We start from the raw sequence: 21,869 nt of genomic DNA, 5'->3' as shown, positions 1-21,869 counted from the left end.
ATAACGCATCGGTTTATTAATAACTGTACAGATGGCGATCGCTCCTCACCGCCCCGGGGACGGGCATTTCCACGACACGATCCTCCAACAGTAAGTTTTCCCCATCATTAAAAAAAGTCTTTGTCAGCTTTGTCGTTCGGTTTCATCCAACGAGTGATGCTGTTGTCCACCAAATCAAAACTCTTGCCACAGTAAAGACACAGACTACATTCCTCATATTCACAGTACACTCTTCAATCAGTTTATTGTGTTGGTGTTTTCATCCCGTGTGTTCAAGGAGACCCAGGTTAATCACGTCTGTCATTAAAAAGGTTTGTTGTGATACTCTCTTGGTCTCGTCTCACTGAAAGTCACTTTACAATTTTCATTCCCAGTAAAATTAGTTAACAATGGGTTGTTGTTGTTGGTTTTTTTTGTATTCAAAAGGAGACACGTTTTAATTTGATACTATAAAAAAAAAATAATAATTAGGCAAACAATTTCCATTTGTTCTCATTCTTTTTAGTTTCTATTGCATTCGAATGATCATATTATCCACAGCATAAAGGCATTAACCGACATTTGTTTTATTTTTTCCTACCAATCATACATGGCATTTTCACCAATAAAGTGCTTTTTTTCTTTAAGAATAACTTTCGTCTTTCAACCAAATCAACATACACCGAGACAATGTGCGCGATCATCTTCAAGACAGTGGAATTAGTCACACGCATGTGCAAGTTACACATTTACAAACACTCGATCCCACGGGCGCCAACAGCTTCGCCCTGCGTCCCACATACAGTGCACGCTTAACTCTGTGCTTCATAGTTTGGATGATCTTCCCTTCACAGGCTGACAGGGTTATTACTCTCTCACGCACTGTTTGCTGTTACTCTGCTGCGGTAGTTTTTTTTTTTAAATCGGCCGCTGTGATGTGGTTTCGTGAGCAGGTTTTGTTGGACGCGCCGGCGATCCTTGATATGTTCCCGTCTCGTTGAGCCCAGGGTGAGAGTCAAGCAGCATACAGGCACACAATCACACACAATAACAACAAAAAAAAAAAACCACACACACTCCACTTCTTCAGAACCCTGTTTCGACCTCGGTCACCGCACGTCCCGCCTCCTGCCTCAGGCGTGAGCTGCGTTTTCAGTCATACACAGAGCGCCGCATGTCAAGTACGTAGGAAAAGTTCGAGCACCCCAGGTTCAGTCTTTGAAATCTACTAAACACACTAAAACCACTAAAAACAGGACAGAAAAAAAATATCCATGCTGGATTTTCAGTGATTCTTTTTCATTTTTAAGGCTGTTTGAAGACTTTTTTTTTTTTTTTTTTTTAAATTGTTAGCCTGATAAAGTCCTGAAATAGTTTGTGGACTCGGTGTGCTATACAGAGTAAAACTACAGTGTAGAGTCGTCCTCATGCACTGATTATAACTTGTAAGATGACTACTGTAAAGTTGAAGACAGAACTGACTGAACAAGAGCCACGGCATCACTTTTCACCGCCTTGCCTGTTCAGTATCTTTTCTGTCCACACACACACACACACACACACGCACACACACACTCCAGACAAAAGGCGGCGAGGACTTTCAGGGCGTTGATCTCTACGCCTTCTGCCTCGTTTCCCCTCCGATCTGTCCATCACTTCTGCTCCTCGTGTTTGAATTGAAAGTTACACGAGAGCAGAATCTAACGTTGACATCTGAAGACATTGCAACGTCACTGATATCAGAGCAGGAAAAACTGCAACCAAATAACACTACGGAGTCTTTTTCTCTCTCTCTTTCAGTTCGCCTTCTTCATCCGTTGTTCGTTGAGACAGCGAAGTTATTATTTCACGCCGACTCGCAGCGCGGTCCACTGTGCTCTTGATCGCGTGGAGTCAATCTGCCGGCGGGGCGGCGGGGGCCAAAGCGTGGGCCGACAGTTTCACCGTGTCTCCCCTTGTGATCACGTCCTTTAATAGTTCGGGAAGGCACATAATACTTGGAGAGTGCTCTCCGGCCATTGCATGAGATTTATGTCCTGCTGATTTGAGTGACAGGCACTTCAACGCCTTTCTGTCCCGTTGCTGTGGAAACCAGAAACAGCACAAATCGCACAAATTAGTCACTCCGGAAAATAACATACTGTACCAAATATAACCAGAAGTGATGCAGTGGATGAACACGCGAGTGAAGGTGGAACGGGATCATTTGCTTACCCAGCTTGAGTTTGTCCTTCGCCTCGGCTCTCTCTTTTGCGTCAAAGTACCAGAGTGTGATGGCGTAGCTGCAAGACACGGGAAGAAAGCGTGAAAAAGGAGCGTTTTCTGAACACGCTGTACAACAATGGGTCAAAAGTGAAATTGTGTTAGAGATCAACTAATTTAAAGCAGCTTTTCAATCCTGTTTTTGCATTTAGACGCTGCTGTGACACCCGTGTTTGCAGTGCTGGCATCACATTTGTCCCCCCGACAACTCTCACACTGCACATGCTTTCTTTACCACAAAGCGCAAAGTCGAGTAGCCGTCTGAAAGTCTTAGATTTCCAAAACAAAAGCAGCAAAGCAAAGCCATTTCTACAAAATCTCTCTCAGTTCAACTTTCATGCAAATCTGCAGTGTAGCTATTGGAATTTAGAATAATAACACACAAAGAAAGCATCTAAGTGAAAGATGCTTTATAATGACTTCAAAAAGTTGAGCGATAACGTGTTGAGTACGTAGGAGTGGCGAGTGTGAGACGTGTCGGTGGTTAGAGAGTTCAAACTCTCCAGTCTCTCGTCTCTCCTGTGGGGCTGTGTTGTTTATTCCTGTCTCTCATGTCTGAGCCTCGGCAGCACGAGTCCTGCAATCGAACCTCCCTCCCCTCCCTCCCCTCCTCCCTCCCCTCCTCCCTCCCCTCCCCTCCCCCCTCCTCTCCCCCCTCCCACCGACCTCCTCAGGAAACACATACTTCCTGTCTCCGGCCCCACCTCGCCCCCCAGCAGCCGGATGGAGAGCGGAGGAGAGGCGGCAGCAGGAGGGTGCGCTGCTCTAGGTGTCCCCAATGGACGCAATTACTGAATATCAGCCTCTGACAGGCACCGTGGAAATTTCAACTGATGTGCATCCTAGTTTATCTGCACTGTCGTCTGGTCCGGTCTCTCTCACTTTTTGAGGGGTCGAATTAATGAGAAAGTATAGTAAATAAGTTTAATCCTGAATGTCATGATGATGACGCAATAATGCATGTCCACACGATTCCCTTCAAACAGAACAAACTCCATGTACACAACCTGGATATGGCAACTGATTTCTGTGAAACGTAAAATACAAATCCACCTCCATGTTTTATGTGTCTTTATGTGAAAGTACTAACCGGGTGGCGTAGGCCGGCTTGACTTCGTGCGGGTTCCTCCGGTCAGACCAGAAGACGAGCAGCCGGTCAAACAGAGGCTCGATGTTGGCGACCACATTCTTGCCTTCGGGGTAGATCTGCAGCAAGCCTCCTTGCTCCTGCAAACAACAACGCAAACAAAAGTCATTTAATATGTAACCGCCACATGTGTGACGGTAATTTGAGGGTTTCCTCTTGTGAGTCCGTTTGAAATGATTCATATGGAATGAAATTAAATTAAGGGTAATATTGCAAAGTGTAGTTACTTTATGTGATGATAATCTATATTAAACAGATCATGGTTGTAAACAAAATGTACCTTGACATCCCAGTTCTTGTTAAGATAGTAGATACATGTGATACAGCGTCCATCACCGTTGGGGTTGTCAATGTGGCAGACGTACCTTGCCCCGTTTCCGGGGTAACAGGCGACCATGGCCTGCAAACAGAGGAAATTGAAATGAAATTAGTCTGTTAATCTCGGTCCATGAAGACTATCATTGTAAAGTTTGTGGTGGAGGGTTTTTCAGGAGGAGAATGCAGCAGCAACAAGAAAATTCAGCAGAGAAACTCGACTGATCTGCTTGGTCTAAATGGTTGACTGATGATGACTGGTTTTCTTTAGGCCCCACTACTTCAGTGTATTATTAACAAAGACATTCTCACTTGTTAAGTATCTCCAGAAGAGGTTGTGGTTGAGTGAAATTACACTCTAATCCAGGACATTGCTAAGATAACTGAAGCATGGCATTCTTTGTACATAGGAAGGCAAACTCCACTTTGAGGAGACTTTAAGATATGTTCGGTAACGGTGCTACAATCAAGCCACAGTTTTTTTTTTAACAATGGGAACAGACAACATCACGATCGCTCGTCTTTTGTCTGAGGCAGGCGACAATATCAGTGTGCAGGAACTGACTATCAGACACGTCGAAAACACGTCATTTAAAGGAATCACTGTCGGACTCGGAACAGAAAACACCGAAAGAAGAAACTGCATGTGTTTAGAAATTCAACCAATGCAAAGAAGATCCATATGACTTTTTCTTTCCATCGGTCAATGTCTTGATTTTAGGTTTTTTCCACTGCAGCAAAGTGAACAGAAGACGATTATCATATTTTATAATGTATTTAGTGAGCAGAGCAGTACAGCAGAGAAATATGTCAGGGTTCAAGTGCAGTTCCCAGCTAAGAAACGATCTCCAGATACAGTATCCATTTTCAAACAATGGTCTCACGCTGGTATTTCCCCCGCTTGACGTCTGAATGTTGAAGGAAAAAGAGCGCCGCTTTCTCTGGGGAGACCGGGAGAACTGAGATCTACGCACACGCTCTTCAGTCAATGCACATTCCAGACCGGGGGCCACTCCAACACCGTGTGACCAAACATGTACCATAAACAAACGGACGAGACTGTGCCAGGATTAATGTGAGCTCTGTTCAAAGACACATCAGTGACACATCAATCCAGACGGCCTCCGCTGTGATAAGCTCGCAGTCTGTCTCTTTAGCAAGGAAACGTCTACGACTGAATCACTTCCTGACACTGGATTTTGCTGGGGATGATGCAGTTTGGCGGCAAGAAAAACCGGCAATGAAAGACGATGCTGCCATTGCCTCGACTGAACAGTATATTTCTGTGCATGTGAAACAAAAAGTGTGACGTTAGAGTCAGTGCATCACTTCAGCTGAGCTCTGCGATACTCTCATTCATGACCGACGGGTTCTGCACTTTTGCAGAATCGATCTTACTATGCCTCTCCGGCAGCTTGCCAGTATTAACCCTGAAGAGATGAAAGTGCTCAGATAAATATCGAAAACAAGCACAGTCGGCCTTGTGCTGTTGGTGAAAACTCAAAGAGTGACAGCAGCGCTTGTGCAGGAGGCTCTCAGTCGGCGCACACGCCTCGTCCCTCGTTCGCAGCCAAGTGAGTCTGTTGCGTGTGACTCTGCTCAGCCGCCATTGTCGGCTCTCATTACCGGCCGACGCTCGCAGTCAGAGCTCATTAACCTCCCGACCCCCCTCCCCCCCTCCTTCGCTTTCGACTGCCAAACAAACTCTCTGCGTCAAGATGACCATACTGAATGTAATCAAATGGAAAACAAATGTGTGTGCGTGTAACGATCCTTACAAGCACGACTGTTGTCATTTACAATGTCAGAGGACGTAAGCTGATCACATTATCCGGCAGGTCAGTCTGAGCAGCTTCCTTCATTCAGGACAACATTTGCTACGAACCGGGATGCGTGTGGCCCCTGGAAATGTCTACGAGACCACTGAGAGCAAAGACTGGATGATTCAGAGAGAAAAGCAAAAACAGACCAGCTCAAATTCTCAAAGCGGTTCTGTGAAAGCAAATTGATTTAGCCAACAACAGATCCCTACTGACAGCCACACTGATTACAGTAACTTCAAAACCAACAATAACACAATTAAGCAATGTTTTCTAAAACGTACTTGCTTTTTAACCCTGTATGACTTTTAGGATTTATAACTACCTATTTACTCAAGTAAAATGGCTAAGAACATACATGGAAGCGACCTCGCAGAACTTGCTGACGTTGCAATCACTTCACGAGCTGTGAATGGAAAGTAATACTAAACAAGAGTCTGCTTTTCGCACACTGCTGTCACTGTCACGTTAACATGCCACCTTCTGCCACTGATCTTGTACCAAACCGAAGAGAGTTGATGCTCCATCTTATGGGGATACAACGTGTCTTATAGAGCAGACAAGCGTTTGTTCTGTTCAGACAAACAATAGAGAAATGACACTTACAATGACTGGCTGGCACGATAGTCTGACTTCATAATTAGGTTATTTCATTTTGACAACTTAATAATCTCAAATAAAGGATATAAGCACTCACATTGCATTTCTAAGGTTTCTTTTCTTGCTGAACAGTTTCAAGGTTTCAATGACTTTATTGTCATTTCCAAAGATAATCCAGTACGAATTATGTGTTTATCTGATGTCTGAATAGAGAGAATGAACAGTGACAAACATTTTAGACATTTTACTAAATAAGGAGATGTAGAATTACTTTGGGAGAGCATGGACTCAGTTAAGTGTGTTGTTTCCTGTTGCAAACGGCTCTGTCCTGACTGCTAACAGTTTCAATAACTGTAATTAACAAGTAAAATGCCAGACCACAAAACACAAGCGGTAAAACCACACGACAAACACACAAGATGAAAAGCTACACAGATAGGCACGTAATCTAGGAAGATGTGTTTTCTTCTCTCTTTTTTTAAAATGTTCATTACATTATCTGTATACAAAACCTTTCAGCGTACCTCCACACATTTCAATGACCTTCTTTCAGTAACTTACAAGGACAAAAGATTAAGTCCTGCAGCCAAATGTCACATATCTTGACCCTGACGGTCAGAGGTGGTACAGTGCAGTATGTTTCGATGTCTCAATGCTTCAACACATGATTGCAATGACTGCTTTATTATTGGACTTCCTGCAGACGTTTGTAATGACACATTTCTTAAATGCAGGCGTGTTGGAGCAGGGACAGATGAAAAGCATACCGGACTGCGGTGCCCACTACGGTTATGGGTCATGCCATGTCTGCTCATCCATTCATTCACTCATTGAGACTAAGACCTGAGCTCACAGGAACTGTCGCCAACCAGCTGGCTGCCAGGCATCATTCCTTACCCTGTAACAGGATCTCAGTGAAAGTACCCTCTCTGTTAAAATGATGGCTGAGGAGGGGAAACTGATGGCTCCTTGTCTCTATACAAACAAACAGGTAAGAGGGTCGCTGTTCAAGGTTCATATACAATGCTCACTGTGGATCCTTTTCTAGTGAAGCTGCTATAGGTTTAGAGAGCTGTGAGACTCCCCCTACAGTCATATATTACACTACAGGGGTCTCTCTCGGGCAGCTCGCACTCTCTCCTCTCTGTACCTCGTTCCAGTGAGTGAATGGTGAAAACCTGTTTGTTAAATAAAGTACCTCGGCATGTATTGGCCAAGAGCTTCTGCAATTGTTGTGTCATCTATTCCTACGACTGAGCCAACTGGAGCAAAGTGGACATCTTGTTGACTTGAGTAGACAAACCAGCAACACATCACAAATTGTCTTTGAGACCGACAATGTGACTGCGGTTTTGTCTCGGTGTAGGTCTAAGGTCACAGGTCCCCACTGTGGATCCCCCACCAGCTCCCCGGGCTGCTTCATATAGTTAAGGTTAATTATAAATAGGATGAGTTAAATGCAAAGAGAAGGAATTTCCCCAAGAGAGACAACGATTTAAAAAGTAACCCATTTAACTAAAGTAGTGTGCATGACCAGCCACATATAAAATCTGACTACTTTGGCTATGCAGACATTTTTGCATGAAGCCAACCCAACTCTGCTACTGCAGTGGGAGCATGCGACACACCTAGGGTCACAGTAGGACAGCTTTGATTGTTTGTAGATCAACAGAAACAGGCATCATGTGAGTCCTTGGAGGGGAATGATGGGAGAAACCCAGGGTGTTACTCAAGGACACTTCAGCGCGACAAATATTTTCCACCTCTATGACTGAATATAAGATCTTAGATCAAACTATGAATTTCTAATTATTTAAAAGCACGTAGCAGCACATAAAACACTTTAATCTAAGTGAACACCACTTATTGCTCACATAAGCCAAAGAGTCAGTTTCTCATTAGATTCAAGGATTCACTAAAGTATACACAACAACATCAGACAGGTTGAAGCTTATCAAGTCAGCTGATCCATGTGTGTGTGCGTGTCTGAGTTGGTGTAAGAGTTTCATGAGGCCACAAAGAATCCGCTTGGTGACACTGAATCACATCAGCCAGGAAGCATGATGTCAGCTTGGCACATCCACCGAATGTCAGTTTTTGTGTCGACGCTGCTGCTCTCATCACCAGTAACAAAAGAAAAATCTTGAGAATATAAAACAACTTGTTATATTCTGGTATGAAAGTTAAGGTACTTATACTGTTGCACTAGATTTTTCTGTGAATATGAAGCAAAAAAAAAAAAACTTGGAAAAGTGTACTCTGCCCCTATGAGTCAGTCTTGCTGTGGCTCCAAAGGCACTCATGAGTCACCGCTTAACGTTAGGATCGAAGCACACAGTGTCTCCATTCCTGTAAATGCAAGAGCATGCACGCACTCAAAGCACTTGCATTTACAATATACAGGTCTGACTTTCAAAAGCAATCTTCAAGTTAATTAAGATCATGTTTTGCAGTAATAGCACAAGTAAAGATGTATGCACTGCAAATGTGTTCAGTCATAACGTAACCTAACGAACTGAAATATATAATCCAATTTTAAGGTACAAACGTATGCTTGTACAGTGTACAGTGTATTTTAGGGGTCCATCTAAAGACAATTTTTTGTTACGATTAATTATTTACGACACCATATAAAAGCCCAAAACGTCCAGTTTACCTTAAACTGACAATCCGAGTCATTTGGAATTTCCAGTAGAAAAGCATCAGAACTGAGATCAATTATTTGGTTAATGGACTTTACTTAGTGGAAACGAATGTTACTACTTGAACAGTCACAATACGGCTTACATGATCGCTCACATTCCACCATTGAAGCAGTCTAGTGATGGCTGTCATGTGAGATCCCCACTCACAGTGCTTGACACAAAGACATTTCTACATAACAATTTGACTTGATAACAGCCACTGCAATGCCTGTGTAATAAAGTCAATTTACAGTTTTTTGCTCACGCTGACAGATTAAAAAAAAAAAAAAACATTGACTGGATTCCTGATGTCAGCCTCTGATTGCACAATCCATGCACTATATGATGGACACACATTCCCATGGGATCGCCATGCCAGAAGTGTCTGGCCTGTGCCAGCATGCGTGTAGATCACTGCAATGATCTCAAAAGACAAGGGCGGTACGGCACCACAGAAAATCCCATTCATGCACAAACTATGTCCCTGATAACCATCACATACGGAAAAGATGTAAAATAATCGAATGACAACTCCTTAACTGGCCTCCATTCACCCTGCGGGCTGTCTCAAATCACGCTGAGCAGGTTTAACTGAATAGGCAGATGAATTTTTCTGCCCATCCATCAGTAGAAACAAGCTGGCTGCTCTCGAGCTGCGCTGTGTTTGACTTCAGGCTCCAGCCTGCACAGTGGTACTGCTGAGTTCTAGGAGGGGCATTTGAGGATAGGTTGCTGCAGCAGACATCCTTGTTATGCTGAAGCTTCCACTGCATCACCCCGATTCACTCACACAACACTATCCTCCCACACCTCGCCTCTTAACCCCCCCGTTTCTTTCCACTCTTTCTTGCAGTCTTCCTCCTACCCGTGCTTGCCTGTGGTTTCTCTCTGATTCGCTCCTTTGGTACTACTAATGCAACACAGTCCTTACCTGTAGTAATAACCTTTTTTAACCACTAATCCAGCTGCTGACTAACACAAGATTTGGAAATGCTACATAATGTTGGCGAGGCATTATTTGGGGCGCTGCCAGCCTCTTTCTTTTTCTCTCCATCTCCTCCATACACAATACGCAGCTCTGCTTTGTATGGGCCTGTTACCAAGGTAACTGCTCGAAAATATTTTGTCCAAGTACCAAGCAAGAGGTCGATAATATGAAGAAGAGAGAAAAAGGAGGTCAGAATAAAAAAATAAAAAAAAAGACACTAAAACGACCTGAAAAATTGACATTGGTGGTGTAACTGTCGCAGGACATGTGACCTTCAACGTGACCGTCAACGTTGCTGATTCTCATGCTTTTGTGTCCTACCACTCTATCTTCCTCTCATGCCCACTCCATCATTCTCTTATAATACTGTCTGCTGCACTCGTCCACAGAAACAAGCATTCAGGACAATTTCTACTGTGCAGTAACAAACTTTTTTTGTTTTGTTTTTTAAATGAATGAAGGGCAAACGGGGGGATCAGTCCTAAGAACAGGCTGGTGTTAAGGGGTGTAACAAACAATTTTACCACAGAATTAGTCAGTTTGGCCATGACAACTTAGCAAGCATTAGATAACAAATTCCATTCTGCAAATACACATGGCACAATGGTTCCATGATCTGTCAAAAATGATAAACTCATTCCATGATCCACCGGAATAAACTTTATCAATGTGCTTCTTCCTGCAAATGAGGCAATTACAAAAAGTAGGATCCACAGATTTCATAGTAATGTCATTTGAATGGGCTATTAAAGTCCTTCATCTACGAGACCACCAACTAAAGGCTGCAACGATCCCAGCTGACAATTGGTGAAAGGCAAGGTAATCGCTTGGCAGGTAACTCCAAATAAATCTTTCTGGATTTTGAGACGAAGCCCATGAACCTCCATACAAGTGAGAGTGTGGACAACATGCAAACTCTGCAAAGAGTGAGGAAACATTCAACTGAAGCAAAAGTATTCTCAGCGTGAGCGCAACTTGAAGATTAACAAGTTGAATGGAAGTAAAGTTTTTTTTGCATATAAAAGGGTTTCTGAACACGAAGCAGACAGTTCAACCGAGGTACGATTGACACGTTATTGATTCCACAGATCCGCGTCAGTCATGAGCGGAAGCTGCAGCTTAAAGTGTCAAAAGATAAAAAGGGAATCTTCTCATGGGTTCACAAGTGAGAGAGAGTTTATGCACAGCTGAGTGCTGCTCAACAGTAAGAACATCACAAGTATTTTGGTCTCTAAAGTGATTATCTGAAGAAAAAAAATAGGCATTTGTAAGCTTTGCAACACTGAGCTCAGCGGTTGGGTTAAGGTGCCATTACTTGACTTATCTGCGTTCATCTTTCCCAGTGCGAGGGTGAACTTTTACACTTGAACTGCTGGTGTGCAGCAGGTCCACAGGCCCTCGTATAAACACAGTCTCCAGCTTATTTAAATGACTAAATGTGCTCAGAGGGCAAGGTGCTGTGTGTGGTGTAACACAGATGGGGTGTGAAAGGTTGAGGGGTAAACAGTCTGGGAGGTGGAGGGGAAACACACTGCAAGTCAATGCATTGAAGACCAACTGTGGAGACAGGGGAAAAAAAAGAAAAAAAAAAGGATCTCCTGATTCCCGACACTTAGTAAGAGTACTGGACAATTTGTCGCACATATATTTCTGTATGTCTCATTTAGTAGTCTGCTGATTAAGAGACCACATAAGTAAACCAGTGTTTTCCAGATTAAAAGGTACCTGCTTCCACTTAATGTCTCCACTGGGACCACTAATGTGGCTACTTAGCAGGTCAGATCAGGCACGTTATACATCAAACGCTCTCCTGGATTTAACAACAGTTTACAAACGTGTAACACACGCAAACTTAACGTTGTCTGATATATCACAATTCATGATGTTTTTTGTGATCACCTTCTTGCTACTATTAAAAAACAGTCCTACTGTACAGACGGTGATAAATCAGTGCATAAAGAAAGTAATGTGACAGACTTGTCACATTGTCTGGTGTCAGCTATAGACCTCGCAAGAGGTGTTGGTTCTCTTTCTATTATAATATTATAGTAATATGTGTACTACTAATACACATTTGAAACCATGTCAATCTTTCCTGTCTGGACGCTGCAAATCCTGACTGAACCCAGAGGCAGAAGAAGACTGAGCGTCTAGACTGACGTGTGATGGTTAACTCACAGCTGATAGGAAAAGACCATGACACCAAATCCTGACTAACTCAATCACAATGACAGGAAGCAGACACACACGCACACGCGCACACGCACACACACACACACACACACACACACACACACACACACACACACACACACACACACACACACACACACACACACACACACACACACACACACACACACAAAAGAAATGAAGGTTCCTCAGCGGTATGAAAGTTCGGACTGGGGCAAATTTAGGCAGGCCTGTTCTCAGGCACCCGGCCAGGGTAGACCCCCCACCCCCATCCCACGTGCCAGAGAATCACAGGGCTCATCCTGACATTCTGTGTGTGTGTGTGTGTGTGTGTGTGTGTGTGTGTGTGTGTGTGTGTGTGTGTGTGTGTGTGTGTGTGTGTGTGTGTGTGTGTGTGTGTGTGTGTGTGTGTGTGTGTGTGTGTGTGTGTGTGTGTGTGTGTGTGTTGTGCCCACATGTCAACATTACTGAAGCAGAGATAAGGCACAACAGACGAGACACAACCAACCAAAAACAACTTTAGAGTTCCTATACTTCAAAATGGTCTGGTGTTTTGTTTGCAGCCATTACAGCCACACAAATATACATTTAAAAATTTTAGATACCAAAAATAATCAGTTAAATTTTTTTTTAACGTTCTTAAGCATCTGTCAGAAGAAGGTCTATTAAGTTTTCTACATCGGAAAACATGTTTTTAGCTCTCTAAAATTTATTAGGTACTGTGCAAACTCCAAAATAAAAAGACCAGTTGGAGCATTTTTTTCAAACATTAATGATTAAGTGATAGATTGCGCTGACGACAGATAAAAAAAGACCAAACAGTTATGTAATATTACAAAAGTCCAAAGGCTTATTGAAAGGCAGAACTACTGAACAAACTGTGTGCATTTATCCAAGGGTTGAGTGTTTTGCAACTTTCACTATAGATAAGCATATAGATTTGTTTTAGAAAATAACAGACGTGTGCAAATAATTGCTTTGGGGTCATGAAACAGATAAAAGTGTAATAAATGTTTTACTAAACGCATTTTTAGGTGAGAAATAATAAATCCTTTCCCTGCCAGCTCCTCTCACCTGGGTGCGTCCATTGATGACATAGTTCCCCAGCTGTCCATTGGCAGTGCTGTACATGACGGCCTTATCGATGCGAGCCATCAGAGCCCCGATGCCCTCGCACCCGGGCTCTTTTCCTTCCACCCAGGTGACCTGGTCGCCCCGGATGTTCCTCGAGGGAATGCTCTTCTGGCGCACCAGCTGCCCATCCTGGAATCTCCCACTGCTATTTAGGACCTCCACCTCCTGCAGGACCCTGTCACCCAGCTCGGAGCCCAGGAACTTGTCCTTCACACAGATGCCATAGCACTTCATGGACGGGACGATGCACTGCCGGGCTATGCGCTCAGCCGACCAGCCGGTTCTAGCTGGGGTCGGGATGGCGTTAGCCCCACAGGGGCGAGACTGGCCGGGCACTGCTGGCGGGCCTGAGGATGCCACCCTGCACCCGTTGTGCTGGTTGGGAGGAAGAGCAGGAGGTACGAAAGCACTAGTTAGGCTATTGTGGGAGTTGTTGCTGCAGTTGACAGGGATTGTAATTGGGGCGACTGCCCGGGCCACCCTGGGTGCCTCTGAAGATTTATTAGCAAGACTTCCATCTAACAACCGTCGCCGCTTGCAGTCCGAGTCTTCCGAAGCAAAAGCAGGGTCTGCAGAGTTTCCTAACCCCGCTGACCCTATTCCAGAGCCACTTAGAGGATCTGAGCCCATGTCCCGGTTCTCCCCACCTCTCCTTTTCAGTTGTTGTGGCTGCCTGGCTTTCAAGTCCCCGTTCATCCTCCTCATGACTAAAGGGCTCTTCTCATGAGCAGTCCAGTCCCCGTTCTCCATCAGACAGGCTCTGCTGGTGAGGAGGTGCACCGGGGCGTCCCCGTTTAATTGTGCAGGGTAACCGTTGGGGGTTTGAGCCAACACGCCAGAGTGGTTGCCCTCCACTGTGGCAGAGGGAGACACCACCCCACTGCTGTAGGTCGGCACTCCGGTTTTCGACTGGTTCGTCGGCGTGGTGATCCCAGGAGAGTCGGTCTGAGAGGCCAGACCCGCCAGGAGCTCCGCGGCAGTGGGGCTCCCCACCGGCGCCGCGCAGAATCCTTTCAGCCCCATGTCCGCCCGGTACGCGTGGTTAATCTCTGACGGAGTGCACGCGAGCTGCTGCTGCTGCTGCCGCTCGCTTGTCCGTCTCTCTTGTGAAGCTGAGACAGCGACGGGTCCGCGGGAGGAGCTCGGGGTTAAAAGGTCCGTCTGTCCCAAACTCTCCATTTCATGTCGTCATGTGCCGGGTGCGCACGTACTCCACGTCCTGGCCTCATCTTCTAGCAGAGCCGCTGCCTTCTCTCGTGCACATGAGCCGCGCCGCAACTTTCATGTCCCGCTCCACCTCGACTCAACTCGCCCATTAATCCCGGGTTAACGACTAAAACTGGAGGCCTGCTCCCCGCTTTATAAACATTTTTGTTGTTGTAGACTTGAGCTTGATATCTGTGGAGAGTGAAATGAAACACTTTAGCTATTTTTAGCACAGGGCGGACCACCTGTCACAGTGACATAAAGTAAATAAATCCACAATGTTTATATTTATAACAAATGCCAAGGTTTTATGGTGGGTAATTCCTGTCTGCCATTTTTTTTTAATTTAACTAAAGAAAAAAAAACAACTCACGGCGCCATATAGCAGGGTTGTACCCTATAAATTAGGTTTCAATACATACATTTTTTAAATTTCACATAAATATCATGTTAAGGTTTACTGAAGCTTTAGACTCCCATTCAACTAAATGTACACAGAATAAAGGATGACATTAACAACTCGCTTTTGCTGCCATATGGATGCAGAATTTGTATAAACGGTGGAATACGGCACTAAATAACAGCATTAGTGCGTAAAACCAACGCGTCCACAATATGAATTTGAGTTTAATTTGGATGAAAATGCACTTATATTTCGTCTTTGTCTGCCATTGATCACCAACTTAGCAGCCTCCGCTTCAATAACTGAGCACACCTTGACGTCCATGTATGGACTATGTTGAAATATTACCTCGGGAGTGTATATAAGTTAAATGTGGGTCTAAAATGGACAGAAAAGCGGGTAAAAAACGGTTTTTTCTTTTGGTGCAGACAGGGTCTCTTACCTACGGCAGCCTACAGCGACGCAAATCCTCAGCAAAGCGTACGTGACAGGCGGAGAGTACGCATGTTATTTCCGGGATTGTCCTGCTCGTGCGTGCGCGTCCCATCCACTCCTCTCCGTGCGTAAAAATAACGTCCCGGGGATGAGCGGCGGTCAACGCCGACCCGGCACGTCAAAAAAAAAAACTCCGCGGGGGCCCGCAGGAGAGGCCGGGAGTCAAACGAGGTCCCGAGAATGGCGAAAAAACGCGCCTCTCGTGTCAATGAGCGGCGCCCCCAGTTGGTGTCTGCCTCCCTCCGCCACCCTGCCTCCTCCTCCTCCTCCTCCACCACCACCACCTCCTCCTCCTCTCGCTCTCGTTTACGTGCAAACGCACCACGTGACCACTCGCCACAACAGCCGACCTTCAGCCGCACCAACACAATGCTGGCCTAATAATGACAGGAAATACATTTAAAAAAATATATAATTATTACTGTTCAATAGTGCTGCAGCAACAAAGATGCACAGCAAAAACGGGGCATTTGTACCGATTTGCATTCAATTACAAGTGAAATTAATGTTGTTCAAAAAGTAATCAAGAAAAAGTACTCTCCTCCAAAACTACTCAAAGTATTGGTTGATTTTTAACCACAGTTAATTACATTATCAATAGCTATTTCATTCATTTGCATAAGACAACAAACAACGTCTCTAGAAATTACCTCATTATAAAATAACCAATGCCAAATAAACTTTTTTCAGACAAAAATAAAAATGTTTGAGCATGAGTACAATTTGTTGGTGTACCCAGTAGATTTTAAAAGTAGCAAGGTAAACATTACATTGATATAAACCATGATATTACTTATCATACATTACTAGTTCGTTGCGATATGTTTTGAACAGCAATAACTGCCACCAACTAAAGAAAAAAAAACCCTGAACAAATGGAAACACAGATAAGTTTAACCACTAAATTGTTCTTATTGTAATGAAGTACAAACGAAAAAGTTTACATATAAATATGTTCTCTTACACTTTGAATGTTTTCTCTCTAAGAAAAATTTGTCTTTTGGGTCCGACAATCAGTTTTGGAAGGTTGTTTATTCACTCCATCCCAAAATGTGTCACATGAACTCTCAGATTCATGCAGCTCAGTTATAAGAAACTGCAAACATAGTAAAATATTCAAATTGTGAAATAAAACAAATGACATTAACGCAGGTTTTCAATTAGTAGGAGGAGAGGAGAGTCTCAACAGAGTGAAAATAGGACGCCCGATTTTCCTCTTTCTCTCTGGTGTTGTTCAACTAATCCACGCTTTAATAAACAATGTTAGAACACAAAAGAAAATCAAATTAAAGTTTGATAGTAAATTAACAAACAATATCAATTTAATAAACGTTCAACAAGTAAATGAATGTCCAGACCTGCAATAAAAAATTGACCCAGAATTATAAATGACAGTTGACTAAAAAGATAAATATGCAAGCTGTAATGACATCATAAACACCTTATCTGCCGGTAAAGGTTATTACATTTTTAGATGCTGGTCACAGCCAAGGATTATATAATTTACAGCCGTTTACGCCGATAGACTTTTGGCTGGTGGCTTCACCCGATGATCTCAGACTTTCTCTGACCACAAAACTAAGTCAAAGTCTTGCTGATTCTGCTTACGCTGGACATACTATGGTCCACCCACTTTTGCCTGGCCATTAGGAAATGAGGTAATATGCTGTCATGAAGTCCAGTCCAGTGGTCAGGGCACTGGATTAGCGCCTCACCCTGACGGATTAGGGACAGAATGTATTGACACGACACTGGCACGCCATGTCCAGCCCTGTGCCTTCAATGCAGCGCCATGTCAGCCTATAGAGAAACCAGGTCAGCAGCCACATAATGCACTGGGGGGGATCACATATCAACACGTACACATGCGGGTGTGTTATTAGCGTAAATGCACATCAGCGGTATGTTGACGATGTGACTTTTAACATACGCAGGCTTGGAAACCGAGGCTTTAGTGCCCCTGATGGACTACATATAGGAAACACTACAGTCTTGACAACACTGTGAGGCAGCCAATTAGATTAAGAAAACAACAAACAGTTGACACATCAGTTTTAAACTATATTTTTTACATGTATTATAATTTAATACTGTGTGATGATTTGAGCCGCTGGTGTTTTTTTCTTCCTGAGTAGGAGGCTGGTACAAGAGGTACTACTGTCGATACACTCAAGGGCTCCTCCAGTTACCCACTCTGACCTGACATAGAAGCTGAATGTTTCAGCTCTCTTGATGCAAAATCTGGGGTTCGCATGCTCTCCCTCTGTGAGGGTGAGTTTTCTCCGGATTACTCCAATCTCCTCCCACAGTTCAACAACATACACTTTTTGACTGTAAACTGCCCTTCGATGAAACTCTGAGATTGTCTGCCTCTCTGTGTTTGAACCCATCGTCAGCTGGGATCAACCGCGAGACGGACACATCAGCTCGGTGCTCTCTCGCCTCCTCTAGATGGGTTTGGTTTAGTTGAAATTCAGATTTGACGAGCCCCATTTTTCTTATATTTTGTACATTAACCCCACTCATGAACATAGTACACTACTGATCAGACTGAAAAAAACAAACTATGTTGGAGCTCTGGATACTCTGAATAATTCTAACAAAAGCTGAATATTTAAGAAAATGCATTGAAGCAAATCTGCTTGTGGAAAAAAAAATCGACGGGTAAAAGTGAGAAACAGTTAGAGATGCTGGATATTGGATGTGATACGCATTCCATGTTTATTGTGCACCTGCGACGTCACATCGATTCCCGGCAACAATTTTATTTGACTCGTTTTCACCAGAATTAGCCTGAAGCCACACACTGAAAACACTGTGTGGTCAGACTGTTGAACGGGAGGGCAGATAGTCTCAGTCTCCGACAGGAGAATAGAGTCCAATACTATGACACTAACCGTCACACATTTACCTCATAAACACACAAGCTGCATTGATCTTCTCATCTGAACCTACTCTGAATCAGAATAGATTGTCTTTAATACCAAATAATACAGGCAATAAAGGTTTATATAAGATCCATCAGGCATTCTATTGATTGTGTCTGACCGCATGTTTGTCGGGTTACTGAACCCTGCTGAGCAGCGACGTTGTACCAGCCAGGAATCAAAATATAACCAAGTTTTCGCCTCGCGGCATGTGAAAACCGAGACGTCAACATTCTCTTTCAAACACTCTAAACACAGCTGTATCATCTAACAGCAGGGCAACACTCACAGCTGTACACACTATTAGAGAATCTGACACATGTACAAGATCCTATAAAATCAGGCTGTGGCAGTTTGTTGATTTGACGAGTTGTGCGCGGAGAATCCGTGTCAATGTTTTTACACTCAATAAAAACCTCACTAGGTGTCAATGTGTCCCGTGTCCACAAAAAGTGAAGTGAAACTCTTGAAATGACCAAAGGTGGAAGTAACGAAGGACATATACTCACATTGCTACAGGTATCATTTTGGGTACTTCTACTTTTAGGAGTAGGATTTTCAAGCAGTAATTTGCACATATAAGGACAAGTCAGACCATTTGATCTATCATGCAGTTATTAAAATCCCATGTCCCTACTCAATACACCCAGAATATTCATTCATATCACAAATTGTATTCTTGTTAGCTAATGCATTATACATATTCTTTTCACAGAAAATCGTTAATTGTTTACATTTGTTGTATTTGTTAATCAACAAACTTCAGTGTATTTTTGGTACGCTCCATTATATTCCTGAGAATTGTGCCTTGAATATAGATACAGTTGTAAATTGAAATGAATCTCTACTATTGACAAAATATTCAGTGTGTTTAAAAAGTAACTAAGCCCATGAGTAGTTTTTTTTTTGAGGACAGTATGTACATTTTTGTAACTTTTATTTGTAATTGAGTACAATTTACACAATGTAACAGTAGTTTTACTCAAGTAGAATCATTAGATACTCTTTCCATCTCCGTGAATAGAAACATGTTAAAAAAAAAAGAAAATAGCTCAGAATTAGGAAAATGTTTGTGGGGCGACGTTCTGCTACTTATTTCAGTTACACAAGTTAACGCACAGTTTTGGCCATATGAAGGTGAAAGGTCATTTTATTGACATTTCGAGACAAACGAGGACCATCAATATGTTTTACTGTTGCTGATATGGAGACGTGACACATTTTATTAGTGTTGAGTTGGAAAAATAAGACATGATAAGAGGTGTGTGACTCTGAGGCAGCCTTTTCAAAGGTCAACTCTAGTTGGGGGGGGGGGGGGGGGGGGGATAAACAGGGTTTGGGATAGCATGTTCCAAAATTTGTCATTACTTTAACACCATTATTTCGAACAGTAATGGGTTAGTAACTAATTAATATTACAAAATGAATCATACAGTTACGATGGCTGAAATGTACTTGTCGTCGTAGTTGTGTCCGTCTTCCGAGGTGTCAGTCAGTGTTAATCAATGTTAGCGTGCCTCCATGATGTCAAAAATGTATTTGCACCCCCGGAATAAACTGTAGTTTACCTCGATAAGAGCGATCTATGTGATGGTCTGAGACGTTTTGTTGCTTCTTCTCTTTCTTCAGTTTTCTTCTATCAAGGGGTGTTAGGCAAAGTTCTGCATGACTGCTGAAAACTGTGTCGCCCTCACGGGAGCGCATGGATTGGAGGCCTGTAATGGAAAATAGCACACATTAATGACTGATTAACTCCAACAGGATTATATATCACCTGTGCACCGCCCATTTGACTTCCAACTAACTGATGTAACTTCATCTGGAATTAATGACCGAACCAGACTGACCCACAAAGTGCTGATGGATCAGATAATGTGTCAACTATGGGCATGCTCTCAGCACATCCTAAATAAGAGAGGCAATTCAAACCTACAAGCTTTTATTTCCAGGCATCAAGTTAGTGTCTGTTCAAGCAAAGTCCACAATCAAATGACAAACAAACAAAAACAACTGCAATCAAGTACTGATGTGTATAAACTAGAGAAGATGGTATCCTGGGCTTAAAGATGAGTTTCACTAAATTATTTCTCTCTTAGTCATACTGTACATCCCACGCAGTAAATAGTGCTGACAAACAATTTCATAATCCCCTCAAAGTTTTATAGCTGCTGGGCAAGCAAACAGTTTTTGCTGTTAAAATGATACCCTTGTTTTCCGAGCAGTGAGAGACGAGTGGTGATACATTGTTTGGCTTTGACTGGAAGAGAGACGCGACTTCCTGCACTGTGCAAGGTGTTCAAACATATCAGATTTAATATCTTGAACCAACATCTTGCAGCTAACTCAACGAGGATCTGAACAGAGCAGATATCAATGGTGATATAACACACACGTGTGTGTGCGTGTGAGCAACCCTTTTGTTCTCGGTGTGACCTCCACGGACCACGTTAAGCGTTACGATCAGAGAAAACGCCTCAAAATAAATCAGGGCTCCCACGTTCCAGGATATCGGGGGACAAACTGGAGGAAAAAACAAGCGTCAAAAACAAACACATTCCCACACCTGCAGCATTAAATAACCACAACCGCTTCCCATCCGGTATCCTGTAGTGTTTGTGCATGGTATAGGATGACTTAAGAGTGTTTTTGTAATGACATGCGACAGGCTCACATAAATCAGCTTGAAAACTGAACTTCTAAGAAACGTATTTGTATTTGCCCCGTCGTTTAGCGACCTGGTTAGCAGTAATCCTTCCCAATGTATTTATGTCAGTAAATCATTGGTCTGCTGACCGGTTGACACTCGTATCTAACACTTGTTTGTCCCTGGGACTGAAAAACAGTGTACTCTTTGCCAAGGTCAGTGCTCCCAGTGCAGCTGGCTGGAATCCCCCAGACTGTGTAACGCAGACTAGTGCAGCTCTGCACGTATACACGTCTCGTCCTCTCTGTCCCCCTCTCGCTATCTCTCTCCCTCTATTTCCTCTGGTTGCAGATATCAAGCAGAGAGGATAACAAAGCGTTAACACACAGTTGGGGCCCATTAGTAGGCTTGCTTACTTTGCTTTTTTGTGTCTTTCTTCCGGATTTGATGGAAACAGATTTCAGCAAATGTGGGCAATTGTTGGAAAAAATAGTTTAAGTAAAATATTCAAGGCCTAAATCACATGTATCCTAACACAAATATCTGTTGTTTTATCTACTTTTCTATTATACTGGCAATATCTGCTGCTGTATGCATGACAAATCTAATGGCTGTCACGCCAGCACAAAGAGTCCCACTTTAAAAACAGATAACAGCACTTGGGTGCCATGCACAGTTTTGTTTTGTTTTATTTAAGAGGAGCTAAAGAGGAGATGCTGTGAGAAACTATTAGAAGGACGGCTTTTGAGAAGCAGGCTGGAAGGTGGAGATGCTAAAATTGTGAAATGAGGAAGTCATGGAACAGCTCCTCAAGCGCCTGCGTCGCCTCAAGTGACACTTGTGACAAGTTGGAGACACAAAGATGTGAGAATATTAGCAAATTAGTGACTTGGATTCAGGCACTTTGCATATGTCGCACAAATGCTGCCAGCTTGTCGCACTTCTTGACACTTCCTCCAAATTTAAATGACGTTTGCATGATAATTGCTCCACCTTTGCACGATACTCGCTCAGCACTTGCTGGATTTATGCAAGATTTGCATGACATTTTCCGGATAAAATTAGGCATTTT

At 43.3% G+C, this 21,869-nt stretch overlaps 1 protein-coding gene across 2 annotated transcripts; it reads right to left on the bottom strand.

The window, feature by feature from the left end:
- Window positions 1-212: 212 nt before the first annotated feature.
- On the bottom strand, window positions 213-15,520 carry egln2 (egl-9 family hypoxia-inducible factor 2). 2 transcript variants are annotated; one of them, XM_080459961.1, is made up of 6 exons: window positions 15,174-15,520; window positions 13,063-14,520; window positions 3,669-3,788; window positions 3,332-3,468; window positions 2,194-2,261; window positions 213-2,061 (listed from the first exon to the last, which is right to left on the bottom strand). In XM_080459961.1, exons 2-6 carry the CDS (start codon window positions 14,299-14,301, stop codon window positions 2,009-2,011), a joined length of 1,617 nt encoding a protein of 538 aa, XP_080316087.1. In that variant the 5' UTR covers window positions 14,302-14,520; window positions 15,174-15,520; the 3' UTR covers window positions 213-2,008. The 2 variants fall into 2 exon arrangements, with proteins under 2 accessions (XP_080316087.1, XP_080316086.1); XM_080459960.1 differs by having other exon boundaries at window positions 3,754-3,788; window positions 15,174-15,502.
- Between the last annotated feature and the right edge of the window lie 6,349 nt (window positions 15,521-21,869).

The sequence above is a fragment of the Lipophrys pholis genome (genome assembly GCF_963383615.2).
Source record: "Lipophrys pholis genome assembly, chromosome: 3".
NCBI lineage: Eukaryota > Metazoa > Chordata > Actinopteri > Blenniiformes > Blenniidae > Lipophrys > Lipophrys pholis.
The sequence above is the reverse complement of the archived record's forward strand: the minus strand, read 5'-3'. Positions and strand labels throughout refer to the sequence as shown.